At 46.7% G+C, this 23,027-nt stretch overlaps 8 protein-coding genes across 8 annotated transcripts; 2 read left to right on the forward strand and 6 right to left on the reverse strand.

Moving 5' to 3' along the window:
- Positions 1-96: 96 nt before the first annotated feature.
- AFUA_3G05420 (putative mitochondrial tricarboxylate transporter (Ctp)) lies at positions 97-1,527 on the reverse strand (the record flags this gene model as incomplete). The annotated part of the gene is made up of 9 exons (XM_749966.2): positions 97-154; positions 213-362; positions 420-455; positions 539-796; positions 897-1,044; positions 1,121-1,252; positions 1,303-1,323; positions 1,386-1,440; positions 1,495-1,527. 9 exons carry the CDS (start codon positions 1,525-1,527, stop codon positions 97-99), a joined length of 891 nt encoding a protein of 296 aa, XP_755059.2.
- Positions 1,528-2,950: 1,423 nt separating this feature from the next.
- dhh1 (DExD/H-box ATP-dependent RNA helicase DHH1) lies at positions 2,951-4,657 on the reverse strand (the record flags this gene model as incomplete). Its single annotated transcript, XM_749965.1, has 4 exons — positions 2,951-3,760; positions 3,817-4,413; positions 4,473-4,545; positions 4,614-4,657. 4 exons carry the CDS (start codon positions 4,655-4,657, stop codon positions 2,951-2,953), a joined length of 1,524 nt encoding a protein of 507 aa, XP_755058.1.
- Positions 4,658-5,524: 867 nt separating this feature from the next.
- Positions 5,525-10,025, reverse strand: AFUA_3G05440 (DNA repair protein SMC6). The gene is made up of 14 exons (XM_077804327.1): positions 9,754-10,025; positions 9,302-9,702; positions 8,727-9,246; positions 8,447-8,674; positions 7,836-8,392; positions 7,687-7,780; positions 7,328-7,593; positions 6,612-7,268; positions 6,458-6,560; positions 6,245-6,403; positions 6,050-6,189; positions 5,948-5,996; positions 5,794-5,891; positions 5,525-5,740 (listed from the first exon to the last, which is right to left on the reverse strand). Exons 1-14 carry the CDS (start codon positions 9,841-9,843, stop codon positions 5,698-5,700), a joined length of 3,405 nt encoding a protein of 1,134 aa, XP_077660483.1. The 5' UTR covers positions 9,844-10,025; the 3' UTR covers positions 5,525-5,697.
- Positions 10,026-10,469: 444 nt separating this feature from the next.
- Positions 10,470-12,160, reverse strand: AFUA_3G05450 (M20 family dipeptidase; the record flags this gene model as incomplete). Its single annotated transcript, XM_749963.1, has 5 exons — positions 10,470-10,656; positions 10,731-11,848; positions 11,907-11,974; positions 12,026-12,057; positions 12,129-12,160. 5 exons carry the CDS (start codon positions 12,158-12,160, stop codon positions 10,470-10,472), a joined length of 1,437 nt encoding a protein of 478 aa, XP_755056.1.
- A 615-nt stretch (positions 12,161-12,775) lies between these two features.
- AFUA_3G05460 (mitochondrial 54S ribosomal protein mL58) lies at positions 12,776-13,381 on the reverse strand (the record flags this gene model as incomplete). The annotated part of the gene is made up of 1 exon (XM_749962.1): positions 12,776-13,381. One exon carries the CDS (start codon positions 13,379-13,381, stop codon positions 12,776-12,778), a length of 606 nt encoding a protein of 201 aa, XP_755055.1.
- Positions 13,382-14,407: 1,026 nt separating this feature from the next.
- AFUA_3G05470 (uncharacterized protein) lies at positions 14,408-16,668 on the forward strand. Its single transcript, XM_077804328.1, has 2 exons — positions 14,408-15,870; positions 15,929-16,668. Exons 1-2 carry the CDS (start codon positions 15,178-15,180, stop codon positions 16,169-16,171), a joined length of 936 nt encoding a protein of 311 aa, XP_077660484.1. The 5' UTR covers positions 14,408-15,177; the 3' UTR covers positions 16,172-16,668.
- Positions 16,669-16,753: 85 nt separating this feature from the next.
- Positions 16,754-19,176, reverse strand: AFUA_3G05480 (cystathionine gamma-synthase; the record flags this gene model as incomplete). The annotated part of the gene is made up of 5 exons (XM_749960.2): positions 18,918-19,176; positions 17,320-18,733; positions 17,080-17,263; positions 16,970-17,012; positions 16,754-16,873 (listed from the first exon to the last, which is right to left on the reverse strand). Exons 1-5 carry the CDS (start codon positions 18,960-18,962, stop codon positions 16,754-16,756), a joined length of 1,806 nt encoding a protein of 601 aa, XP_755053.2. The 5' UTR covers positions 18,963-19,176.
- A 322-nt stretch (positions 19,177-19,498) lies between these two features.
- AFUA_3G05490 (rRNA-processing protein UTP22) lies at positions 19,499-22,852 on the forward strand (the record flags this gene model as incomplete). Its single annotated transcript, XM_749959.1, has 1 exon — positions 19,499-22,852. One exon carries the CDS (start codon positions 19,499-19,501, stop codon positions 22,850-22,852), a length of 3,354 nt encoding a protein of 1,117 aa, XP_755052.1.
- Positions 22,853-23,027: the final 175 nt, after the last annotated feature.

Here is a 23,027-nt window from a genome sequence, read left to right on the forward strand (position 1 = left end):
ACAATGTTCACCTCAGTCTGCCAACATTGAACCCCTTAACTCCGCTTCGACATATATACAACTAAAGCATCTACTACTTCATATAGTGTTCCGGCGTCATATGTATTTTCTCTCAGGATCGATAGCGTCGAGAGCCTCCATTGTCTTCTCATACCTGGTTGTGATGAATTAGCACCCGAAAGTGTGGACGAGATGGACGTATTCCAACGAACATTGTGAACACTATTCCTCCACTCATGATCAATCTTGCTAGACGTGGTACAGCTCCTGACCAGAACGTAAGCAAACCTTCGTCTTTGAAAATTCGCGCGGCGCAAACGAAGCTGTTTTTGTAATTTTTACTAGCTTCGAGCGATTGCATTCTGCTGAGGGCTAAGTACCAATCTATAGGCGAAAATTTCAAGTTCTGAAAGGCTTACCTGGTTTTGACAGTGTCAAGAGGCTGCGTCACATAACTGCGTGGAAGGTAATATTAGCATATCGATGAGAGATGAACACAGCTCACAATGTCGCCTCCGGCTACGAAAGGCTTACGTACACTGTAATAAGGCCCGCTATCCCACCAAGAGCGAACGTACTGGCAGTTCCTAGCTTCTCGCCGGGTGCGACGTAGCCCTGAGCCAACTGCTTCAACATTGTGTAGCTTGAGAATCTGGTTGCCGAGTTGGCCGCCTGTCTCGCTGTTGTAGGAACGAACCCTTGAAAGAAGCCTCGAAGACCTCTCTCCTGAAAGATGATCTTACTGCCGTGCAGGAATCCACGCATACGAGGATTTGGGGATTTTCTATCGTCAATTCTAATACCCGTGTGTCAGTTGCACGGCGCACCCTGGTAACAGTTTGTGACCCAAATAGTTGGAGGATGGGGTAGGGTATTCAATAGAGGTGACAACGAACAACTGTGTCTTGATGCTTTCGAATGGGGTCACTGCTAGTAGGGACTCTGTGAATCCAGCCCCGAAGCCGGCGATCACGGTCCTTGGACCGGATATATTGCCGTTTTCATCCTGAAGTAGAGATTTGAATGTGTCGAAGGCAACGAAGCCTTACCAATATTCTAGCGTGAGTTTCTATCAAAAAGTTTGGACAATGGTAGCGCAGCACCACCAGATGAAACTTACGGATGCCAGCCTTAAGCGAATTCCCTATAATCAAAGTCGTGCATCCGGCATACCATTGTTTTCCAAACGGTGGCCATGGGAGCTTTTTGGCATCAGGGAGCCTGCGATTGAGCTGCGATCTTGTCTTCGCGACTGCACAATTTGATTAGCCTGACATATCATAAAAGATAAGGTATTCTGACACTCTGCCGGGTAAGTTATTGCTGCTATGTAGTCAGCAGGGTTATTTTCAAGTAACAGGCGATTCCAATGACAGTGAACTTGCCAATCTCAACTGCTCCCGCGGAAGAGCCCGCTATGATGGACCGCAAACTGCTGGGCTATAATGAAGTCAGTGACTGCGCGAAACCGGGCTTTATTTTGAAATTCTTGACCTTGGACTTGGGGTCTTTTTCCGCAGTAACCATTTCCGAATGCGAATTCTGGTTGACGCCCGTGACCAAATATTTTTATTGTAGTACGTAGTTAAGGACAGCCGGTATAAGAGATACGGGATGCAATATATGCACCAAACGCAAACTAGCCTTCTCCAGTATCTATAGGGTGACTTACGCTCCACATACTGGTAATGAGAAAATATATGATGGGTAGGTCTCCTATCCAATTATACATGAGAAGTGTTCGAGATTCTGACAGAGGAAACATTACATTCTACTAGATGCTACCAATGTCAAGGCTATCATAATACCTAGAAGCGGGTGGTACCATCCAGAACTCCTCTGCCAGCGATTTTCTAAGTTTTCTTCCCATTTTCCTTCCACCCAAGTTCTCCTCTTCCTTTCTTTTTTCCTTTTTTTTTGTTCCTTTTTTTTTTTTGTTTTTTTATGTCGGGAGCTTCGTTCATCCGAGATGGAACAAGCCCTGTAACCATCTGAATCCTGCTGACCCAATCTTCCCTTGCTGGATTCCTTATCACTATCTTATTTCTGCGTTGCTTTGCAGAATGTTGTGCTTCAAACAATTCGGCGAGGTCAGAAGACAAATTAATGGCGCAACTCCACCTTGACGTAAGATTGATGGGAGTTTGGTATACCGAGCCAGGGTGAGCAGACTCAGGAGCCCTCATTGCCCCTATGTCCTAGCTTTCATGCTTGCCGGATAAGCCCAGGACACAAATAATTTAGCACCAGTGGAGAATGAGAATATGGAACCCGAAAGGTAATCAGACAAAAGCTCCCGAACCCCATCAGATGTACGTAGCAAGGAGTCTGAGATCACAAGAGTGCAGCCTCAAAGCGAAGACGGACTTGAAAGGACTGAAACACGACTGGCCCGTCAGAAGCCGTCAGAAGCTGAGGTATGCCGCAGTGATTCTGATTTAGTTGTCAAGTCGAAGCCAAAGATAAGCCGATAATGCACCAGTGCCTTGCAGAAAGACACCTGTGAACGCCGAAGGGTGGCGCCGATCGCAGAACACCCTGAAACGCCAACCCGTTGCTTTGAAACAATGGAAGGTATGTACAAGTTAGAAGAAAAGCACTCGAAAAACCCAGCATAACTGGCACCGGATCAAGCAATTAACAAGATCAAATGATGCAGTGAAGGTAGCGGCTAAAGAAAAAGCCACATACACTACAACGAAGTAGTGCAAACCGTACAGACAATTCGAAAAACCTGCTTCTCAAAGCAAAAGAGGAGAGAATGGAAAGATGTGCGCGCAGTAAATCAAGGGGAATGAATAAATCGCCAGAGCTAAGCAAAAGAATCGGAAAAAGGACAAGAGGCCCCAAAATGCGGGAGGGTCTCTCCTTGGCCGAGTGCAAGCAAAAGGAGCGAACCGATCGTAGACATCAGGTCATTATTACAAGCAAGTGAGAGATAACAGCGAGATTATGACACCGGCGCTGTTGAAGTCTTGCCACTGTGTTGGCCCTGAGGGTGACCGAACTTGTTTGATTCGATTTGTGCGCTCCGGCGCTGACCCTGCCCCCGTCCACGGTACGAACCCCGGCCTCGATTGAACTGGTATTGCCCACTATTTGGAGGATTATGATGGCGGCGGTCTGTCGTGCTCGTATTTGCCGCAGTATTAGTTATTTGGCGTTGCTGTGATGGATTGGAGATAGGACGAGGAATTGTCTCTGGAGAATCATAGACATATAGCTTCTTGTCAATATTCTGGGGAATGGGCTGTATTTCCGTTCCCAGCTCCTGCTCAATCTTGTACAAATTGAAGCGGTCATCCCAGTTTATGAGATTGATGGCAAGACCCAAGTGTCCGAAACGACCAGATCGACCGATCCTGTGAAGGTATGTTTCCGCATTCTTTGGAAAGTCGAAATTGATGACAACATTAACTGCTTGGATATCGATACCTCGAGTGAGCAAGTCGGAGCAGACGAGGTTGCGACACACACCATTGCGGAAGTCGTGGAAAACTCTATTTCTGTGTTGCTGGAGCATTCGAGCGTGCGAGTAGAAGCAAGAGTAGCCCAACTCTGTAATTTTCTTCGCAAGAAGTTCAACTCGGTTGGTGGAGTTGCAGAAAATGATCGACTGGTTTATTTGAAGCTTTGAGAATAGGGTGTTCAGGCAGTGGACCTTCTGTTTTTCCTCCACAAAAGCGTAGTATTGGGTGATTCCTCGTAGAGTAAGTTCATCCATCAGATTGATCTCATAAGGATTGCGCATATGTTTATCCTTCATGGAGCTTATCAGTGGACAACTCAAAACAAACAATAAAAGTCTCGCCTTACCTTGAATGATTTGACAATTAACGGAAAGGTGGCGCTGAAGAGCATCACCTGTCTGTCCTTTGGGTGAAATGACAAGAGCTGCTCAATGACGGGTGTAAATTCGGGGGACAGCAACTTGTCAGCTTCATCCATGACGAAGGTAGGACACTCCGAAAGATCCGCAACGCCCTTGCTGGCCAAGTCCAATACTCTTCCTGGAGTCCCCACGAGAATGTGCACAGCGTCGTTCAGTCTGATGATATCATCCATCAAACCCGTCCCTCCGGTAGTGACCATGACGTTGATTCCCAGATGCTTTCCAAGAGTCTTACAAACTTGGGATGTTTGGAGCGCAAGCTCTCTTGTTGGTACAAGGATGAGCGCTTGAGTCTTTGTGCTCTTAGGATTGATGCGTTCTAGAGTGGGGATAACGAAAGCTGCCGTCTTGCCGGTGCCGTTCTTTGCGCGAGCCAGAATATCGCGGCCCGTAAGAGCGACTGGTATTGTCTCTTCTTGAATCGGTGAGGGTTTCTCAAACCCAGCCTCAAATATGCCCATCATAAGCTCTCGTTTGATATAAAAGTCTTCAAATTCAAGGCCTTTAGTGGCAGTCACATCCTACAACTCGGTCAGACACGATGCACATGCAGAAGTGACACCATTATTAAGCCACAAACCTCAGTCTGCGGTCTTGCGTCTTTCGCAGGCATATTCAATTGTTCTTTCCACCTCAATTCCGAGTTTGCTTCCCTGTAAGGGGTGTATGAGTTGAGTTATCTCGAACTGAGAACAGCTGCCACATGGTAACTTAAACATACCCTAAGTTTGTGTTGTTGAGCTGATTTGCAAGAGCGTCTGCCATGATGAGCCGGAAGTAGGAAAAAAAGAATGTCAAATTTCCCCGAGTCTAGACAAAATTGGTAGGCCAAAGTTAATCCAGGAATAAGTCAGTGTTGCTGCAACGGAGATTGGAAGGATGATTGATTGGAAAACCGGGATTGGAAGTCCTCGAAGTTGTGGTTTCGTATTCTGAGCAGCTCCCAGAATATTGACAGGTGAGACTTGTATAAGAGCAAGAAAGTCTGCGTTCCTGTTTAATCAATACAAGGCGAGTACGATTCCAGTTAACGAGGTTATAAGCCTATTCTGTTCGAATCTCCTCCAAAGAGACCACTCGTAAGCGAACCGATGATAGGAAGGAGGCTTGGAAGCTCAAGGTCTTCTAGGATGGATGAAGATTGCTGAGGGAACGGAAAGTTGAAAAAGACAGGTGTGCGGAGGTCGATTGGATAGTGGGAGATCGAGATTAGAAGCCCACAGACAATAGGACTTGAGTCGGTAGATTCTAGATGAGTATGAGAAGAAGTCACTGCAGTAATGCAAGGTGTTATATGTGGAGGAAAACTTCTTGTCAGAGTTGAGACGTCTGTTCAGGGAGTGAATAATAATGGAGATGGTGCGATGACCACTGACCAGTAGGTGGTGAGTAGGGCCCTTGCCGCCTTTGAAGGGTCCACTACCTTACCTTCAGAGCAGGCAAAGTAACTACCCCATCCATTACCTACCTACTCACACTGCTCGAGTCACTATCTATTACGATTTGGAAATGACTATTCGCATTTGAAGAGCACATAGAACACAAAGGGCCCAAAGGAGCCGTCTCTTAAGCAGTTTGCACATTTCAGCTACGATAACCAGGGATAATCGACCTACGTAATTTCATGCTACTGAGATTTCTTTGAGTTCACTTTGGGCATTTCCTGTCATCTTGAATCAATTTCTATTCAGCAGGGTAAGTCTAAGTTGGCGCTCGGATAGAAGATAAAACCGGGAATCGAGACAGACCACTTATCCCTCTAAACAAACAAGAGAGGAATCTGTAACTCAGGCATCTGATCCTGTTCAAAATAAAAGCCTCATCTGGCCACGTTCTGGCTCTGCCAACCTACACTTATCATTAGTCACAGCACAACCCAATTTTTCCGTATGCTGACGTACTCTTTCACTCGGACATCCGGTGCCAGGGTGATTTCAGCTCTAGAACCCGGTGTTATGAGTATGAATTGTCGCCCAATGGACCGCCGGGCAGCGAGCATCTGCCATGAACCGTTAAAGCAAATTCAGTACAGGCTGTTCTGCAAAGAGAACTCACGAGCATATCAATCGCCATTTTCCTGTTTATATGGTCCATATATACGTCACTGTGAAAAATCAATCAGTTAATGTGAAACACAACAGCACAGCGCTGACTTACAATTCATCCAGGCAACGAACTGGGGATCCCATGGCCTCCCAGAGCGCCAACAAGAGACAAACTTGCGAGAATGATTTCTCGCCACCGGACAGAGTCTTCGCACCACGACCCGCACTATCCTTTGTTATGTCCGGCTCGACCTAGGCAACTCGTCAGATCCAGTGACCATGCTTGACGGTACTCAGCATCACCTGCCTGTAAATCGAGGAGCTTGCTATTATGATCAGTCAATAGTCGACCGCGAAAACTTCTTTCGCTCAAGAGGTATGTAAATTGAGCTTTGGCACGAGACGAAATGTGCGACCTGAAGATGAGCCAACGAGCTTTACGATGCCTTAGAGTTGCTTTTAGAACCTGGACAAATGGTTAGCAAAGGGACATTGTTCGCCATGTATGTAGTCATCATACGTCAGCTAGCAGTCGAAACTCCTCAATTTGTTTCATCGCTCGTTGATAGGCCGCAGTAGCCCTTTCCACTTCAGCAGCAATTTCATCACGCGATCCCCCGAGTCTAGTACTCCGTCAATAGGACAGTCGGAAAAACATCTGGTCTTATACTGACTGTTGATTCGAGCGTTGAAGATCACCGTGGAGTCTCTCAAGCTTCTTGGACAGACTGTTGGCAGTTTCCCCTTCATCAATCGCAACACGTGGAGAGACTAGACTGGCCTTCTCCTCATATTCGACGACACGTGCGGCAACACGATCCTTTTCTTGTTGAATCCTTGTTCTGTTCAGCTTGATGTCATTGACTCGCTCAATTGCTGTATTTTTAAGACCAATGATCTTCCGGCGCTTGTCTTGCACTAAGTGCTCCTCTCCCTGAGCAACCCGGAGCTCTTCCTGCAAGGTTGAAATTTCGGCATCTTTTGCGGAAAGCTCTTGCTTGGTCGCTTTCAATTTCCTCATGATGGCATCCATAGCATCCACGCTGTCCTTCAAAGACCCTTCGTTTAGGTGTTTCTCTGCCTCGGCCTCTTGAAGAGTTGTTCGTAGCACATCCAGATGTCCATCCTCGACAGTCTCTCGTTCAAGCGCGTCAGTGAGCTCTTCAACTTGATCTTCTTGCCTCTGCAACAGAACTTGTAATTCTTTTGATCTTCGCTTATGTCTCTCAATAGCTTGCTTACAGCTCTCCAGGCGAGATCGAGCGGAGCGCAGTTGCTGTTCTTGATTGCTTAGTTCGCGTCTAAGACCTGCTACTACATCGCGCTGAATTCTGTGGACTCGAATATTAGTGCTCGTGGCAACTCCTTAAATCGTTATCTAAATAATCACCTGATCTGTGATTCTAAATCGGATCTCATCCGTGGACTCCCATTGTAGGCTTGGACTGGTGCCTGAATGGGATCTCCTGTCCGACTGTAGGAAAGATGAATTCCTCGGCGCCGATCTGTCCGATCAATACAGTAGCATCGCTTCACATTTTTCGGGCGTTGCCCATCAAAGAGCACAGACGAGGCATCTTCCAGCCTTTCAATCAGAAGCATCTGCTCTATGCCGTGATTTATAATCAACTGTCGCCGAACCAGCTCGTTGTCGATCTAAACCTTAAAGTCAGGCAACACTCGCATTCGTTTCAGAACTGGAACTCAGGAAAAGGAAAAAGAGATTAACGGTGAAACTCGCCAACTCACTTGAAGAACTCGTAGGGCTGTATCGTAGTGAGGTTCCGGCTCATGTTCTGACGTATCAATATGGCCATCACTTCCTATGAATATAGGGCACACGCTGAATATAATAGTTAAGTCAAACCCACGTGGCACGGGGCCGCAGAATCGCTTACCAGCCAACCCTCTGCATAATGTGTGAAAGAATGTTCATATCTCGCTTAGAGGTCACTATGAAGCTGTTCAATGTGGTGCCAAGGGCGTTCTCCAATATAGATGACCACTCTGGTTTTAACAAGCTCACGTAACTTCCAATGGGGCCCACAGGTTTCCTGGAAAAGGACCGCTCAGTTTCTACCTCTTTGAGGAGTGCTGGCATCCTTTCATGAAAGCCTGTACGTCTGATTCCTTCCCTGCTGAGACTGCGTAAGTTGGATTCTGCCTGGTCAACCTCAGCCTTCATTTTGTCTATAGGAGCGGCAGCTAATTTGACCGCAATCTCGGCTTCTTCGGCTTCTTGGTATAGCTGGCGAGCACTCTGCTGGTGCTCTTCGCACTGTTTCCGAATTTCAGCGGCCTCGATCTTTGCTTGTTGGACTTGTTCCTCTTTCCGAGAATAACTCCCGCCACTAAGATCTGCCAGGCGCCGATTTTCGTCAGCAATCTGATTCTGAGTTTCACGAATCCTTGTCTCTGTGGTTCTGAGGTATTCCTTGATTTGACGTTGTTCGGCCTGCGCAAGACTATCAGAAGCTGAGAAATGTCAGGCGTAAGATAGTGAGGATACCTGCAGGTCATGTCGTTCGTTTAACTGTTCCTCCAGTTTAGTTTTTATTTCGTTTCTCTCACTCTCAGCTTGACCGAGCCTGGAAGTAGTTTGGTTGAGGAACTCCGCTGCAGCCGCACATTCACGCTCTGTGTCCTGTATATTGATGTCAAATTCGCTCAATTGAGCTTCAGCCGCTGCTATCTCTCTGTCTGTCCGCGCGAGCTCGCCCTCCAGGGAGTCTCTCAACTAGTTGTTTCTTAGACATAGGAATACTGGCCCCAAAGACTGTGTGACTTGCCTTTTCCTGTTCCTCAACCTGTGCCCAGGCCACTTGGTTTCGAACGTTCCTAATGCGGCTTCTGAGTGATTCCTGCTGATCTGATTTTTCCAATCTGCGATCCGCTGTATCTTTTAGATCTCTTAAGATTTTGATGTCTTGCTCTCTGTTTCTCAGCTTCTCTTCAATTTGATCGGCAGATTCTTCAATAAGTCTGTAGTCTTGGTCCAGTTGCTCCAGCTGGACACCCTTCACAAAAAACCTATATTTATCGGCGGGACTAGACGTGCTGAGAAACTGGCGAGCCATGTCTTGTGAGAGGACGTTCATCGGGTTATCAAATTGGAGTGTGAAATAGTCAATAATTGAGTCGAGCTCCGCCTTCTTAGTGGAAATTATACGCCCATTCTCAGCTTTGATCTTGAATCCACTCGTACCATTTTTCGAGAAGTGACGCTCTATTATGATTGACTTTCCATAGTCATCAGGCATAAAGGCTCCATCACCCTGGTTCTTCAGCCGCACGATGATAGTTGCACTTCTTTAGCGGAAAACATGGTTAGAAACCTGCGTTTATATTGCAAGATGCCACTTACTCTTTCCCTTCTTTGATGAAGCTTTTAAGACTCTGACCACGGTTGGTTGCAGAAGCTTTACCACCCAAGCAGAGAGTTATGGCAGTGAGAACAGCGCTCTTTCCACTACCGTTCTTGCCCACGATAAAATTTATCAACGGGCCCAATTCGACTCGGAAATGATCATGACACATGAAATTGTAACATTCGACACGCTCGAGGATGCCGTGCTCAGCAGGAATATTCGGTTCTTCATTGACGAAAGAGTATTTCTCTTGAATTGCTTGTGTAGCACGCAGTTCCAATTCATCCTCGTCATCATCCAGAGCCTCGGTGATGGAACAAGATCTCGTTGTCTCAGCATCGCTTGATTCGTTGTCTTCTTCCGACCGGGATGTTTCAGACCTACGAATACGTTTGCGCTGTATAACTAGGTTAAGTTGTTGAATGCATAACATGTATGGTAGTCGTACCGAAGTGGACGTCAGAGATGTGCCATTGCTTTCATCATTGAAGCTTTCAGGGTCCTGGGACGCCTGTAAGCGCTTCGCAGACGCCATCATCAAGGAGCGGATAAGTTTTTGGTCATGAAATTGTAATCATGCTAGCCTAGCGATGCGTCAAGTCTTCCCGCTGCAGAGCATTTGCAAAAACGGGACACGGCTGCGCCTGAAAGAATCCCAAGGTGAGACTTAATATGGAGCTCAGCGCAATAATTAGCATCTATTGCTGAGTCGCGTCGCCGCGTGTCTTGTTAGCTACCTTCTTAAGTCCGAAATTTATCTCCATCGGGTCAAGTGATGTGGGGGCAAGCGGGAAGAGCGTCTTACTACTCCGTAGAATGATGAAATTCTCCCACATTTATTAGTGGTCTGATTTACCTGTTACCTACACTGTGTAGAGTCTAGCTTCAAATAGGGATTTGCAAGGGATGACTCGTTAATGAGAGGAAGATTGAATCTCACAGTCTTGAATGTTCTTCTACACTGAGCAAACTAAGACAGCTGAGATGCGCCTGTTTTGCTGGAGTGTTGAACAGGACCCAGATTTGTAATTCAGTCTTTGAAAGATCACATTGTGTCCGCAGTAGACCAAGATGGCAACCTTAGAAGAGGCATATCACCCAGGAATAAATTGCATTATACCACCAACGAGTGTGGTCCTCAGCGCGGAGTTGGATAACCACCATCTAGACTTCGCTGGCGGGCTCCTCCGCAACATAGTGCAGATAGGCACCAAGTAATTTGGTCCCTTCGATGTAATTTTTCTTGTCCAGTTTCTCATTGACAGAGTGGGCAGCGTCGGTTGAGCTACCCATCGGTAAGAGTAATACATTCTTTCCTGTCGCTTGTTCAAAACTTAGAGTAACAGGAATGCTATGTCGATATTAGCCGATGTATCGCGATGCAAGTAGTCAAATCTGGAAAGTAAACTCAAATAGTTTACGTACCTGCCGCCTTCACGAGTCATATCAGGTTCTACACCGAAGACCTGCTTAACAGCCTTGCTTGCAGCGGTGAAGTTCCAGTGCTTGGGGCTAGCAACCCACCACTTTCCGTCATGCTGAAGCCACACGTCCAAAGTATTTTTGCTATTCAGCTTGGCAAACTCCGCCTTGATGTAGTCGAACACGAGCTTGTTCACAGCGTCACTTTCCATATTTGGAACGGTTCGAATGGAAAACTTCCCGATAACCTTCGCTGGTATAACAGTTTTGGCGCCAGGAGCGGAGAATGCGCCCTCGATGCCATGGATAGATAAGGATGGGTACCTCCATCTCGCCATGAGTGTTCTCTCTTTTGTTTCATGAATATTCGTCTTACTACCTAGCGACTCGTGGAGATTGTCCATCGTATAGCTGATCTTGCTGTACAATGAGTTTTCCTCTTCGGTAAGGGGCGCAACGAGGTCCATAATGCCAGGAATCAGAATGTTGCCCTTGGGGTCAACAAGTTTTGACAAGATGTTCACCATATCCGTCATCGGCTCATGGGTAGAACCACCAAAAACACCACTGTGTAGGTCTTGCGCGGGACCTGAGATGCTGACAGAGTAGTAGTTACAACCCCGCAAACCGTATGTCAGGCAGGGCTTCTCAGTTCCGAGCCAGTAGTTGTCGGAGATGCAAACAGCGTCTGCGTCCTTGAAAAACTTCTTGCTTTCGGATTTAATGAACTCCTCCAGACCTTCTGAGCCATACTCCTCCATGCCCTCGAAGCAACAGAGAAGGTTGACAGGCAGCTCAACACCGGCTTTTTGGTGGGCTTCAATGACATTTAACCAACCTAGAACAGGGCCTTTGTCATCTGTACTTCCACGGCCGAACATTCTCCCTTGATCGTCTATAGTCAATTCAAAAGGCTCAGTAGCCCAGCCATCGTCTTTGAGGGCAGGCTGCACGTCATAGTGACCGTAGACTAAGATCGTCCGCTTGTTTTTATCGTTACCATACCGAGCGATGACAACAGGCGGAAGGTCAAGATGCTCTTTGCCTGGTTGTTTACCCAACGGTCTTTGTTCAACTTCAGCTCCGAGTGCCTCTAGTTCGGAGGCAAGGAAATGCGCCATCTTTTAAGATTGGACTCGTCATCAGCCTGTCCCTAGAAATGGTTCTTGCACTGCTTACCCTGAAGACATCCTTCCTGTTCTCATCATGCGCAGAAATGGATGGAATCGCGACAGCCTTCCGCAACCCTTCACTTTAGTTAGTATGTCTTAAGTGGGAATCAAACCAAAGGGCCATACGGTCGATAAAAGAATTTGACAATTCATCAACCCTGCAACAATTCACATTTTGGACGTCAGCCAGTGAAATATTCCATAGAAATTCCACGGAGTACAAACGTACTGCTTGAAAAATGGTTCAAGTTGCGGCGCCATTTTTCGGTCACTAATGTTTCCGTAAAGGGATCGGTGGGCGTATGTATGGCTTGTTTTTGGATAGGTAAGGTTTGATCCCCAGCACTTTCTTCTGATAACAGATTGAGAATATCCTTTGTAGAGCTTATGAAGAGTTTGGTCTGTCAGGGACGTTGCAATGCGACGGAGGGGGAGGGGCATTTGGGCGGCTACAGTAGGAATCACCTATGGTTGACGGATGAATCATTATTGGATGATTCTTGGAGAACTGTTACCTAAACGTGGAGCCGAGACTCGAGATATCTTCGCTTCACACGCTACCTTTTTCCCCTCCTGCCGCGACTAGGCGAACTGCGCTTCAAATCAAACAGACAGAGCGGATTAACTCGGTTATTTCACTATCTACTCCGTACTGTGTATTTGTTTTTAAAAATAGCGAAACAAATTAGAAAGCTACAGCCGTATTATTGATGATCAAATATGGCAAATTGCGAGACAGCACCATGCTACCTATGCTTTTAATACAGCACAAACACATCAGGATTGATGGAAAAAGCACAGCGAGGGGATCAAAGAAAGTAGGGACATAATAAATTAAGTCTTTGTATACAGCATAGAAGTTGTACTATACAATATTCATTCATCCTTGCCCCAGGATTCTTTCCGCAATTGACGGTCTTCTCTGGCCATCCGTCTTTTCAAACCCCATCTCGATTGGACAGCCTCCAAGACCTGTCTCTGAATTTCCTTCTTCTGAGGACTGGCTTCGCAAACCATACCGATGAACATCGGAGAACAGTCAAATCGCTTGGCTAATTTCCACCTGCTCCAAGTCATAGGGTCGCTGAGTCTGAGTTTGCGGATTTCCTCTATGTCAGATGGAGTCAGGTGATACTTTTTTTCCGTTGGCGAATTGAATACAGGAGGAAGGTTTTCGGGATTCTGATCACTTTTCATTGACACGTCGGTGCGAAGGGTCCTCCGAGCATCATCAGGGGGAAGAAATTTTGTCGGTGTATGGAAGACAGACGGAGCGCTCGAAGGTGGATTGAAGATGATGTGATCCTGGGTTTGATCCGAAGAGAAGCCAAAAGAGGCATCCGGCTTAACGCGAAGACGTTGTTTCGTACGTCTGTATGAAGACTGATTTCTGCGCAACTCCAGAGCCACCGGCTCACAGGATGGTATTAGAAACGGCAATGCTATGAATGGCCTCCTCGAAACAGCACTGAAAGTCGCCATTGTGTGAATTGGATGCTTGGGAGTGGTTCCCAATATCTTAGTGATACAGGCAAATGGCGATGAATTTGACCCTGGTGCCGGAAACCTAGAATACAATCAATTATTAGCGGGAGACAATAAGCAAATAGGGATTTGCTTGAATTGAACATCAATGGACATACTGCCTTCTCAGGTCAATGTTCAAAGGATGTTTCCGTGCACCAACCTAGACCAGTTACGAAAGAACGGGATCTCAAAGTTGGGTTTGAGATGGAATGCCAACATTTTGCGAATTACTGAAGGTCCCGTGACGGCGGAATAATTGAGAGGTGGCTCTGGCTGGGTAATTATACGGTAAAACAAAGCTGGTGCGTACCCCGAACTGGTACATTAAATAATACCTGCTTACCTACTCCGTAGAGGTATTCATTCACCTCCAGGCACCTTACGACAGCTCCCAGGTACAAGAAGATGAGGTATCTAGGAGTTCAAAGATGTCCCCTCAAGTTCTGTCTCCGACCTAGGGAAATATATATTATACCTATATGAAGGGCCTCCACAGTCCAAATTGTGTTTGTGCGTGAAAAGGGCTAGGGGTTATTTGTGTGCCCAATGGGTGCTTTAAACAACCACATAGTACGCTTGGTTAAGAGAAAACACCGCCACCATGTCATGAGCAGACTATACTGGTCTGCCTCGGTGTCCTTAGGATTCCTGTTTGAGGATTTTTCTTTTCTATTTGTGAGATGTATCTACTATACGGAGTACAGAGCTAAGGTGTTTTCTCTCACGCGAAAAGTACCTAACTCCGTGAATGTAACCATGTGTAAAATCAGCAGGAATTAGATAGGCTTTTAAGGTAACTAATCAGATACGTGCTAGCTAAGGTGCTTTAGAAAATCCTCAGCTCCGGCACTCATCAGAAACAAATTCCTTAACTTGATAGGCGTATATACTGGCACTAAGTGCATGCTCTCTCTATTCATTGTATTACCAATGTCGAAGGTAAAGTTACGGAGTACCTTACCTACCTGAAGGTAACGTAAAGCTATGAATACGGAGTTACTCCGTACCTTGCCTCTTCTAAAGTACCTGACATTTCCACTGAAGGCTTTAGATACATCTATCCCTTTTTCTGTACCATCAGAAGCTCAATGTCGCACATTTATTCTCTCCGCCTTTGCCACGACTTATTCCCAACTGAAATATGGTACCCTACCATGGCCTACCTCGAGCATTCCTTCTGATTATCTGTATCTGGCTGCTTTAAAATGATTTTATCACGATATCTTTTTTTACGAATGTTTATGCTTCCATGTCCTTTGTGCCAGCTCAGATAAGAGGATCGACGTCATACCCCCAACCATCTTCAATTAGTACCTCAGGTCACCGACCTGCCTGACTTCACTCTAGGATCTCCGTATTGCGTGCGAACCTTGTCTTATCTTACCTCAAAGTATTTTGATGCAACATCTTCGTTCCTGCTTCTTAACGCCTACCAAGTTTGGTTACGTTTCTGCACACATCAACTATCGTGCGGACTCTACTACTCGCATGGGAGCCAGTAGCTCCAAAACTGCTTCGTTCATTGCCAAATGTGCACAAATACTTCACTTTAATGACACCGCTTGAGCCAAACCATAAAAGAATCAAGGACCTTAGAGTATCTCTAAAGGACCAGGAGCTTCCTGGGGAGTCCTATTCTTGCACATAAAGCGCTCCACAAGGTGTTCAAAACCTCTAGCAGTGGAGTAGTGATGTGAGAGGCCGTTACGGCTATCTCATTTTGGCAAAGAATACAGGTCTGCCCACCTGCCATGGATACGCAGGATTGTCCAGACTCGATGATCCATGGCCAAGGGAGTAGTCACTTAAATGAAGAGTCAATAAGAACCTGTGGCCAACGGGGAGATATCCAGGACACATCTTTCGACAAATTCCAATCAAATGTCACTGACCAAAGCCGGATCGAACGGGAACGCCAGCGCCACTTAAGAGAAGAGCACAAGATTGGAAACAGTGACCAGATAGCTTCGGCCGCTCTTCCGGGTACACATGTGTCCGCTGCTGATGAGCGCCCCAAGTCGCCGGACAAGTACCCTAGCCTATCATATAGATCGAGACATCTATCCAGATCGGCTTCACCAGACTGCATAGATCAGTCAGATCCAAGGATTTCATCCTTGTCGCCATCCTCGATCTTTGAGCGTGACGTACAAAAAGATCTACTATCAGTGCACACATCACCCTCGATCCCTTCACATATAAGTATGGAAAACCATATTCCTCCCGTGCTGGAGGCATCCTCTGTCGCAATCACCGACGATCGTCTCAGCCCAGATACAGTTGAGATCGTCACACATAATGTCCACCAATCTGCTACAGCTGGAGTGTGCGGTGCTTTCGCGGTAGAGCCTTCACTTCCATCTACGTGTTTTGAGCACTTTAGAGATGGTTCGGAGGATTTGGAAGAGCCTCATTTGCCATGTAAGGCTCTGGAAAGCACCAATGTACGAAGGCTGAGCTTCGTGTCATTCGCTGATGTCGTAAATGCTGAACACGCGGAAGCTACCGATTTCCTGTCTAGTCGTGGCTCCTCTCACCAGTCACCCTCAATCCGAAACAGTTCTCCATCGCCATTACGTTCACCAAGGCTTCTTCACGAATTGGATACATATCCGGTCACTAGCACCCCGAATCCGATCAAGGCATCAGACCTTTCTTCAAGTAGAGAAGATTTTGCTGCAGGTAGTCCACGATTGGCCGCTCAAAGTTCAATCTACCCTAACGTCGGTGGCGAGTTTAGCATAGAGACGATGCGACAGGCGTTGAGACGAACAGGTAGCCAGGACCTGATCATTTCCAAAGACAACTGATTCTCAAATCAGAACCATGGTGAGCGTGCTAACCATCGAACAATATGTTGAAATATCAGTGAGACTTTTTGTATCTTGTGCCTTGATTGTTATTGGAACAGCAAATACTTAGGGGATCTGATTTATTCATTCACGTATATAATTTAAGAAAAGCATTATTCAAGAAAAGCATATCAATCTCTGTGGTAGCGTGTAGCTTCTCATTCCCTCCTGCATTCTTTGCCGAGTTTAATGATGTTGGATGGACACTAGGATTGACCGCAGTTCTGTTAGGAATATACGGGGCCTAACAAGTTCAACGTCAAGAGATGCCGTTGCACACAACCCAATCAACCATTGTGCAATGTCAAACCACTTTCAGGCCTTTGAATAACCGCTGCATACCGCCACTTACTTTGATTTATTTTATTTTATTTTTTTTTTTTTTTTTTTACTGGCGGATAGGCAGCAATAACATTGGAGAAGGAGCCCCAGACCAGGCTACTCGAGCTTGAAAATCGAAGAAATCAATCCTGATTTAATCCTTCGCTTCAGCTGCTGCCGCGAGGGCTCGCTGGACTTGGTCGCGGAGATCCGATACATCCTCCAAACCCACGCTTATTCTCACCAAATTCGACTCAACACCAAATGAAGCAGCCTGCAATGGGCAGTGAGCGGGGGGCTCTGATCCAGGAGAAGGGAGCGAAACATCGAGCCACAGAAGGAGAATTGGGGCGAACAACGCAATACTTACCCAGTCGAGCTCATTGTAATGTGCGAGTAGCGTATATGGCGAACTGGTTCAGATGCGTAAGCCAGAGCTTGCCAGAAGAACGAGCAGTGGGGGCGTATATGAACACTTACCTGAGCGTGAAATTTGTTCCAAGGCTAGGGCCTTTGAGAACTTCGAGATGATCGAAAAATGCAATGGCTTCAGCGTCAGAGTGAAAAGTGATGGAGAACAGACCACCATACCCACCACTGGGGGTACGGAAGTCTTCGTAGAAAACCCTCGAGTTGTTATACTTAGGGTAGTAAACTTCTTTCACTAACAAAGAGTCAAAATTGAATACAGAATTTGTCTCAGAATGTTGGATTGCTCACCGACTGGGGACTCCTTTAGCAAGGCCGTTATGTCTTCGGTGGTTTTGTTTATCTTTTCAATTCGAGACACAAAGTCACGGCTATTCCTCTCCAGGAAAACAGCGTCTTCCGCCCAAAGATTATCCTCGTAGTCACGGCTGAAAGTGGCTCGCAGTTCCTGATAATAGCGCCCATGTGGATTGATAACAGCACTTCCTCCCATAACATTGCTATCTCCACTGAAGACCTTTGTCAGACTGCTGACGACAATGTCTGCATAAGGAAGCACATTAATGTTCAAGAAGTTGCCCACTGTCTCATCCACCACCACTGCGAAATCATATTTCTGTGCAAGTGCGTATATTCTCTTCAAATCAGGAGATTTGAGTAATGGGTTTCCCGGAAATTCGGTAAAAAGCGCAAGAAATCTCTCGCCAGCTTCTAGTCGGGATTCCAGATCGTCTAGGTCTTCAGCGGAACCATGTCCATAGAACAGGCAACCAGGACCCCATTTCTCAAGCGTCTTGAGGGTATCTATGTAGGGGAATCCAAAGCATATGCTTTTCAGAGGACCTCTAGTGGCCAGAAGGATCTGGTGCGTATTGAAGATTGAACTCATACCACTTGGGAAGAGAAAAACATCGGAATCTGTCAACCCTGCTACTCTACCCTCTCCTGATGCTTCATTGAGGGCCTCACTTAAATCAACATTAGCAGTGAGAACTCCCGCGATTCGTCTGCGCACAGCTTGCTTCGCTTGATCAGCCAGTAAAACGCTCAAGTTCCGGCCGAAGCGCTCCTCGATAAATTGGGCGTATTCACAGCTGTCCTGAGTTTCGGTATTCTCCGCCGACAAGTCAGGCGTCGAGGCAGGGACTGAACCGCCACGGACTATTTCATTCGCAGATCCTCTTCCCTGATATCGCCGTGGACCCTTAGAAAATTTCTGAGATGATTGGTCAACCTGTGCAGGTTCCTTATCCTCCACAAGGAATCCATCTCGTAGCGCGCTTAGACAAAATTCGCCCCGGCGACTTGATATTCCATTTCCACTGTGTTGCCATACTTGCTTGGCGATAGAAGCATATTCTGTTGGATAAATCACACATGACAGGGGCGACCTTATTGTCTGTGGCCGGGACTCTGTGTGAGGGGCAGGAACGAAGTTGACAATACGAATTCTGGGCGATTCTTGGGAGGAAATCCTCGAAAGAATGAATGACCGGCATACGCTTGCAGTCTTGAGTGACGGGAACAACGAGGCCGTTTCTGTTTTGGGATTTCCATGAAGTTTTACAACTTCCGTCGCAAGATCTTGAATGACGGGATGAATGAAGAAGCGAGGGTAGCCACATTTCATCTTTCTCACAATCCACGGTTCTCCTTCTTCGTAGGCTACATTGGCACTCCACGTAGGAAGCGATACACTGACTGCCTTGACTTTAGGTCAGCTTCGCCGAGCACAAATGCGTCTGTCGAGTCGGAGGCTCGTAATCGCCAGAGAAAGGCAAAAGTTCACATTGTTATCGAAATCATCAACTCTGTACATCATCTAATGATTGGACCATGCCAGAGCTGTTTGGCGGAGCTTATAGAAGTAACATGGGGTGTGCACATACATGGTCAGTGTTTGGAGGAACGGGACCTCCGACATCTTGGAGCATGATAGCACAGATAGTATCAGTCAGAAGGCGTGGGCGATAGTGAGGCAGATCTGACTCAAATTGATCAGGAGACGATATATCAACAGAAAAATTCACAGCTCAGAATGATCGAGGATAGAGATATGATTGAGTCAAAAAAGTTAGTGGTAACTTGTGACTGAGCACTATTAGTTACCTTACTATGTGACGAGACCGATCTCGGCGGTATCACGTCGGGGCTCAAGTGCGGAGCGCTAACGGGCAGAATCTGCTAATTTTATTGGCCACCAGCTGCTTTATCACGTGTAAGGAACTAGTTAAATACTGAAGATATGGTGCTTATCTAAACAAAGTAAGGAAATGGCTTCAGAAAATTTATCTTAAGAAATTTGCTGCAGTGGAAAGTAGTGTTAGCACTTCTGAACTCATCATAATTTCTTTCACCCCCTGCTGCATTGGGCTGTTATGATTTTCTAAGTGTATTATTAACTAAAATACCTTTTTCTTTCTTTCTCAGTCTTCTTATAAATCGTCGCAGTCGTCTTGCTTTGCATAACATGTCAGCCCACACTGCGAAAAGAAGGAAACTAAGCCCGCGTCCAGAAAATGGATCTACTCAGAAGTTCAGCTCAGACGGCCGGGATGCAGAACTGTCGAAGAGTATCCGTTCAAACAGAAAGGTGCAGGACGACCGCGCCGGAGAACTTGCAATAGCCAGTGGACTCTACAAGTCTAGCTTCTTCAAACTGCAACTGGATGAACTGCTGTCGTCGTCGAAGCCCAATTACGACAAACAGGTCTCAAGAGTTCAGGACACTTTACACAGAGTAAAGGAGGCCATCGAACAACTCCACGAGAGACCTCCGATGCTACCTTGTGAGGCGGAGAGGGAGTTGCGCACCACACATGGCATTGTCGTCCCGTTCCCAGACCCTCGACCCTCGAGGGAGACAAAATACTCCGTATCTTATGTTCCACCAACGAACATCAATGTGGTAGGGAGTTTCGCCTCGAAAACTGGTATTAAGCAGACAGAAAAGTACACAATCGATTTAGCAGTGACAATGCCTCGTTCTCTTTTCCAAGAGAAAGATTATGTCAATTACCGCTTCTTTCATAAGCGAGCGTACTACATTGCATGCCTTGCTGCTGGCCTTCGGGAAGCGCAAGACCTAGGGCTGGATGTCAAATTCGCTACACAGGAAGGCGATAGTCTTCGTCCAGTCCTCATCTTGGAACCGAGCAGTGCTACCAGCGCTTTAGCACTCGCAAGGTCCCAAATTCGCGTCATTACAGCCATCGAAGATGATTTGTTTCCCATCTCTCGAACGCTGCCAACGAAGAATAATGTGCGTCATGTCTCACGCGAAAACACTGGGAACAGTGAGCCTACGCCCTTTTACAATTCGGCTCTCCGCTCAGAGGCCACTGTCGGGTCTTATCACAAACATTTACATTCGACCATTCGGCAATGCGATGCTTACCAAGACGCTTGTCTTTTAGGCCGAATCTGGCTCCGGCAACGGGGTTTTGCCTCATCGTTTCACATGGGCGGCTTCGGGGGCTTTGAGTGGGCGTTACTCATGTCTCTTTTGTTGGAGGGTGGCGGCGCTAATGGGAAACCGGTCCTTCTCAAATCGTATAGTTGCTATCAGCTGTTTAAAGCAACTATCCAATTTCTCGCCGGCCGTGACTTCACCAAGCCATTACTATTTTCCACTGTCGATGAAGTTTCATTTCCAGGGGATGGGCCTGTTGTATACGACGGGAAACGGGGAATCAATATACTCTACAAGATGACTCCTTGGTCTTATGCTTTCCTTCGTCACGAAGCGGGCATGACTCTCAAAATGTTGAACGAGTCCCGCGATGACAACTTTGAAAAAGTCTTCATTGTGAAAGTCAATGAACCCATGTTGAGGTTCGATCGGATCATTGTACTCCCTTCTTTTGACAACAGAAACATTCTTCAGGCCATTCGCAATCAGCGGGCTATCTATGGTGTCCTTTTGAGAGCCCTTGGAGATCGAGTAAAACTTATTCATATCTCCAGCCGCTCCATCGAACCGTGGTCTGTCCTAGCGAGTCCATCCTCGAAGAAGCTAAAGGAAAGAATATCAGTTGGACTGCTTATGAACCCAGAAAATGTTTCGCGTGTTGTCGACCATGGTCCTTCCGCGGAGCAAAAGGAAGAAGCAGCATCTTTCCGGTCGTTTTGGGGAGAGAAAGCTGAACTCCGGCGCTTCAAAGATGGCAGTATTCTGGAGAGTCTTGTGTGGTCCGATCATCCATCCTCGAAATCGATAGTCTTTCAGATATTGTCTTATATTCTGCGGCGCCATTTCAATTTTGTTGACGAAGACATTCATTATATTGGTGATGAATTCGAGGAGAGACTTAACAGCTACGGAAGTGGTATAATCTCATATACTAGCCCGTCTTTCCAGCTGATCGCGGATGCCTTCAGCTCGTTGGAAAAGTCTATTCAAGACATGGAAGGCGTTCCATTGACAGTGAGGCACCTAGCACCTGCTAGCCCGCTTTTGCGATATGCTGCCCTCCGGGTTCAACATCCTTCTAGCATATCAGGCGAACGTGTCGATGTGGTGCTCCAGTTCGAGAGCTCGGCGCGTTGGCCAGACGATCTTGTGGCAATTCAAATGACGAAAGTGGCCTTTCTGGTCAAAATAGGCGATTGCTTAGAGTCCTCCGGTGTCGCTACTTCTTGTAGGGTGGGCTTAGAAAATGAGACCAGCCGAATTCTTAATAACGCATATCTTGACATCTTTCATGCATCCGGTGTCGTGTTCCGGTTGCGCATTCATCATGACCGAGAGCAAACCCTGTTAGAACGATTGCTGAAGCAGAAAGGAGAGAGCGCACAAGCAAAGCAGGAAGTAGCGTACGCTCTGGCGATGTACAAGCGGACATTTCTCCAATCACCTCGTCTCACTCAAGCAATCCGTACCCTGTGTACACGTCATCCATTGCTGTCGCCTACCGTCCGCTTACTCAAACACTGGTTCCTTTGTCATCTCTTCAAAGGTCATGTATGCGACGAGTTGATGGAGTTGTTCGCAGTTCGGGTATTCACGCAGTCGTATCCATGGGATACGCCGTCAAGTGTCATGGCTGGCTTCCTGAGAACCCTCCATCTGCTCTCACGGTGGGATTGGCAGCAAGAGCCGTTGATGGTTGACTTGGGCGGCCAGTTAGATCAAAATGCAGTTGAAGTGATCCGCACGCGTTTTGCCGCTTGGCGAAAGATCGATCCGGCGATGAATAATGTCGCTCTGTTTGTGGCTTCTGATATTGATACTGACGGAATATCCTGGACACAGTATGGGATGCCTTCGAAGGTTGTGGCAGCTCGCATGTCCTCTTTGGCAAAGGCGGCTGTGAGATTGATGCGGGAAAAAGGATATGCCCTCGACGTTTCGGACCTTTTTCATACATCTTTAGCACCTTACGATTTTGTTTTGAGTTTACGGTCGAAAGCACTCACGGAACTTCTAGCACCACCACCATCGTCATCATCATCATCATCATCATCCAGATTCAAGAATCTGCAACAACAGATCATTCCAGAGCGAGCCGATAAGCTCACAGTGGCCAGAACATTTGTTCGCGAATTGCAGGCGTGCTTTAGTCCAAACATTCTGTTCTTTCATGGCGATGAGCAGTGCGACGTGATTGCAGGCCTCTGGAACCCATCTACGGTCAAGCCCAAGGTTTGGAGCCTGAAGATGACATACTCCACAAAACCTGTTGCCCTGGTGAAACCGGAGGTGAAGGGCAGTGAAGATGTTTCCATAAACCAAACGGCTATCTTGAACGAAATTGCGAGGTTAGGGGCACATTTGATTGAAGGGATAGATGTGTACAACGAAGACGCGGAAAATAGTGCTTAGGAGACCTGTTTTTCAATATGTGCTATAGTAGTACCCAATTCAGCGCCGTTGCAATGCGATGCTTGGATAACAAAAAAAGGACGATATAAAGAAAAGAAAAGAAGAGGAAAAGAAAATATGAAATAATACACAGACAAAACGGGATACAGGAACGGCTCCAGCTAGCCTACATAAG

The sequence above is a fragment of the Aspergillus fumigatus genome, chromosome 3, assembly GCF_000002655.1.
Source record: "Aspergillus fumigatus Af293 chromosome 3, whole genome shotgun sequence".
Classification (NCBI taxonomy): domain Eukaryota; kingdom Fungi; phylum Ascomycota; class Eurotiomycetes; order Eurotiales; family Aspergillaceae; genus Aspergillus; species Aspergillus fumigatus.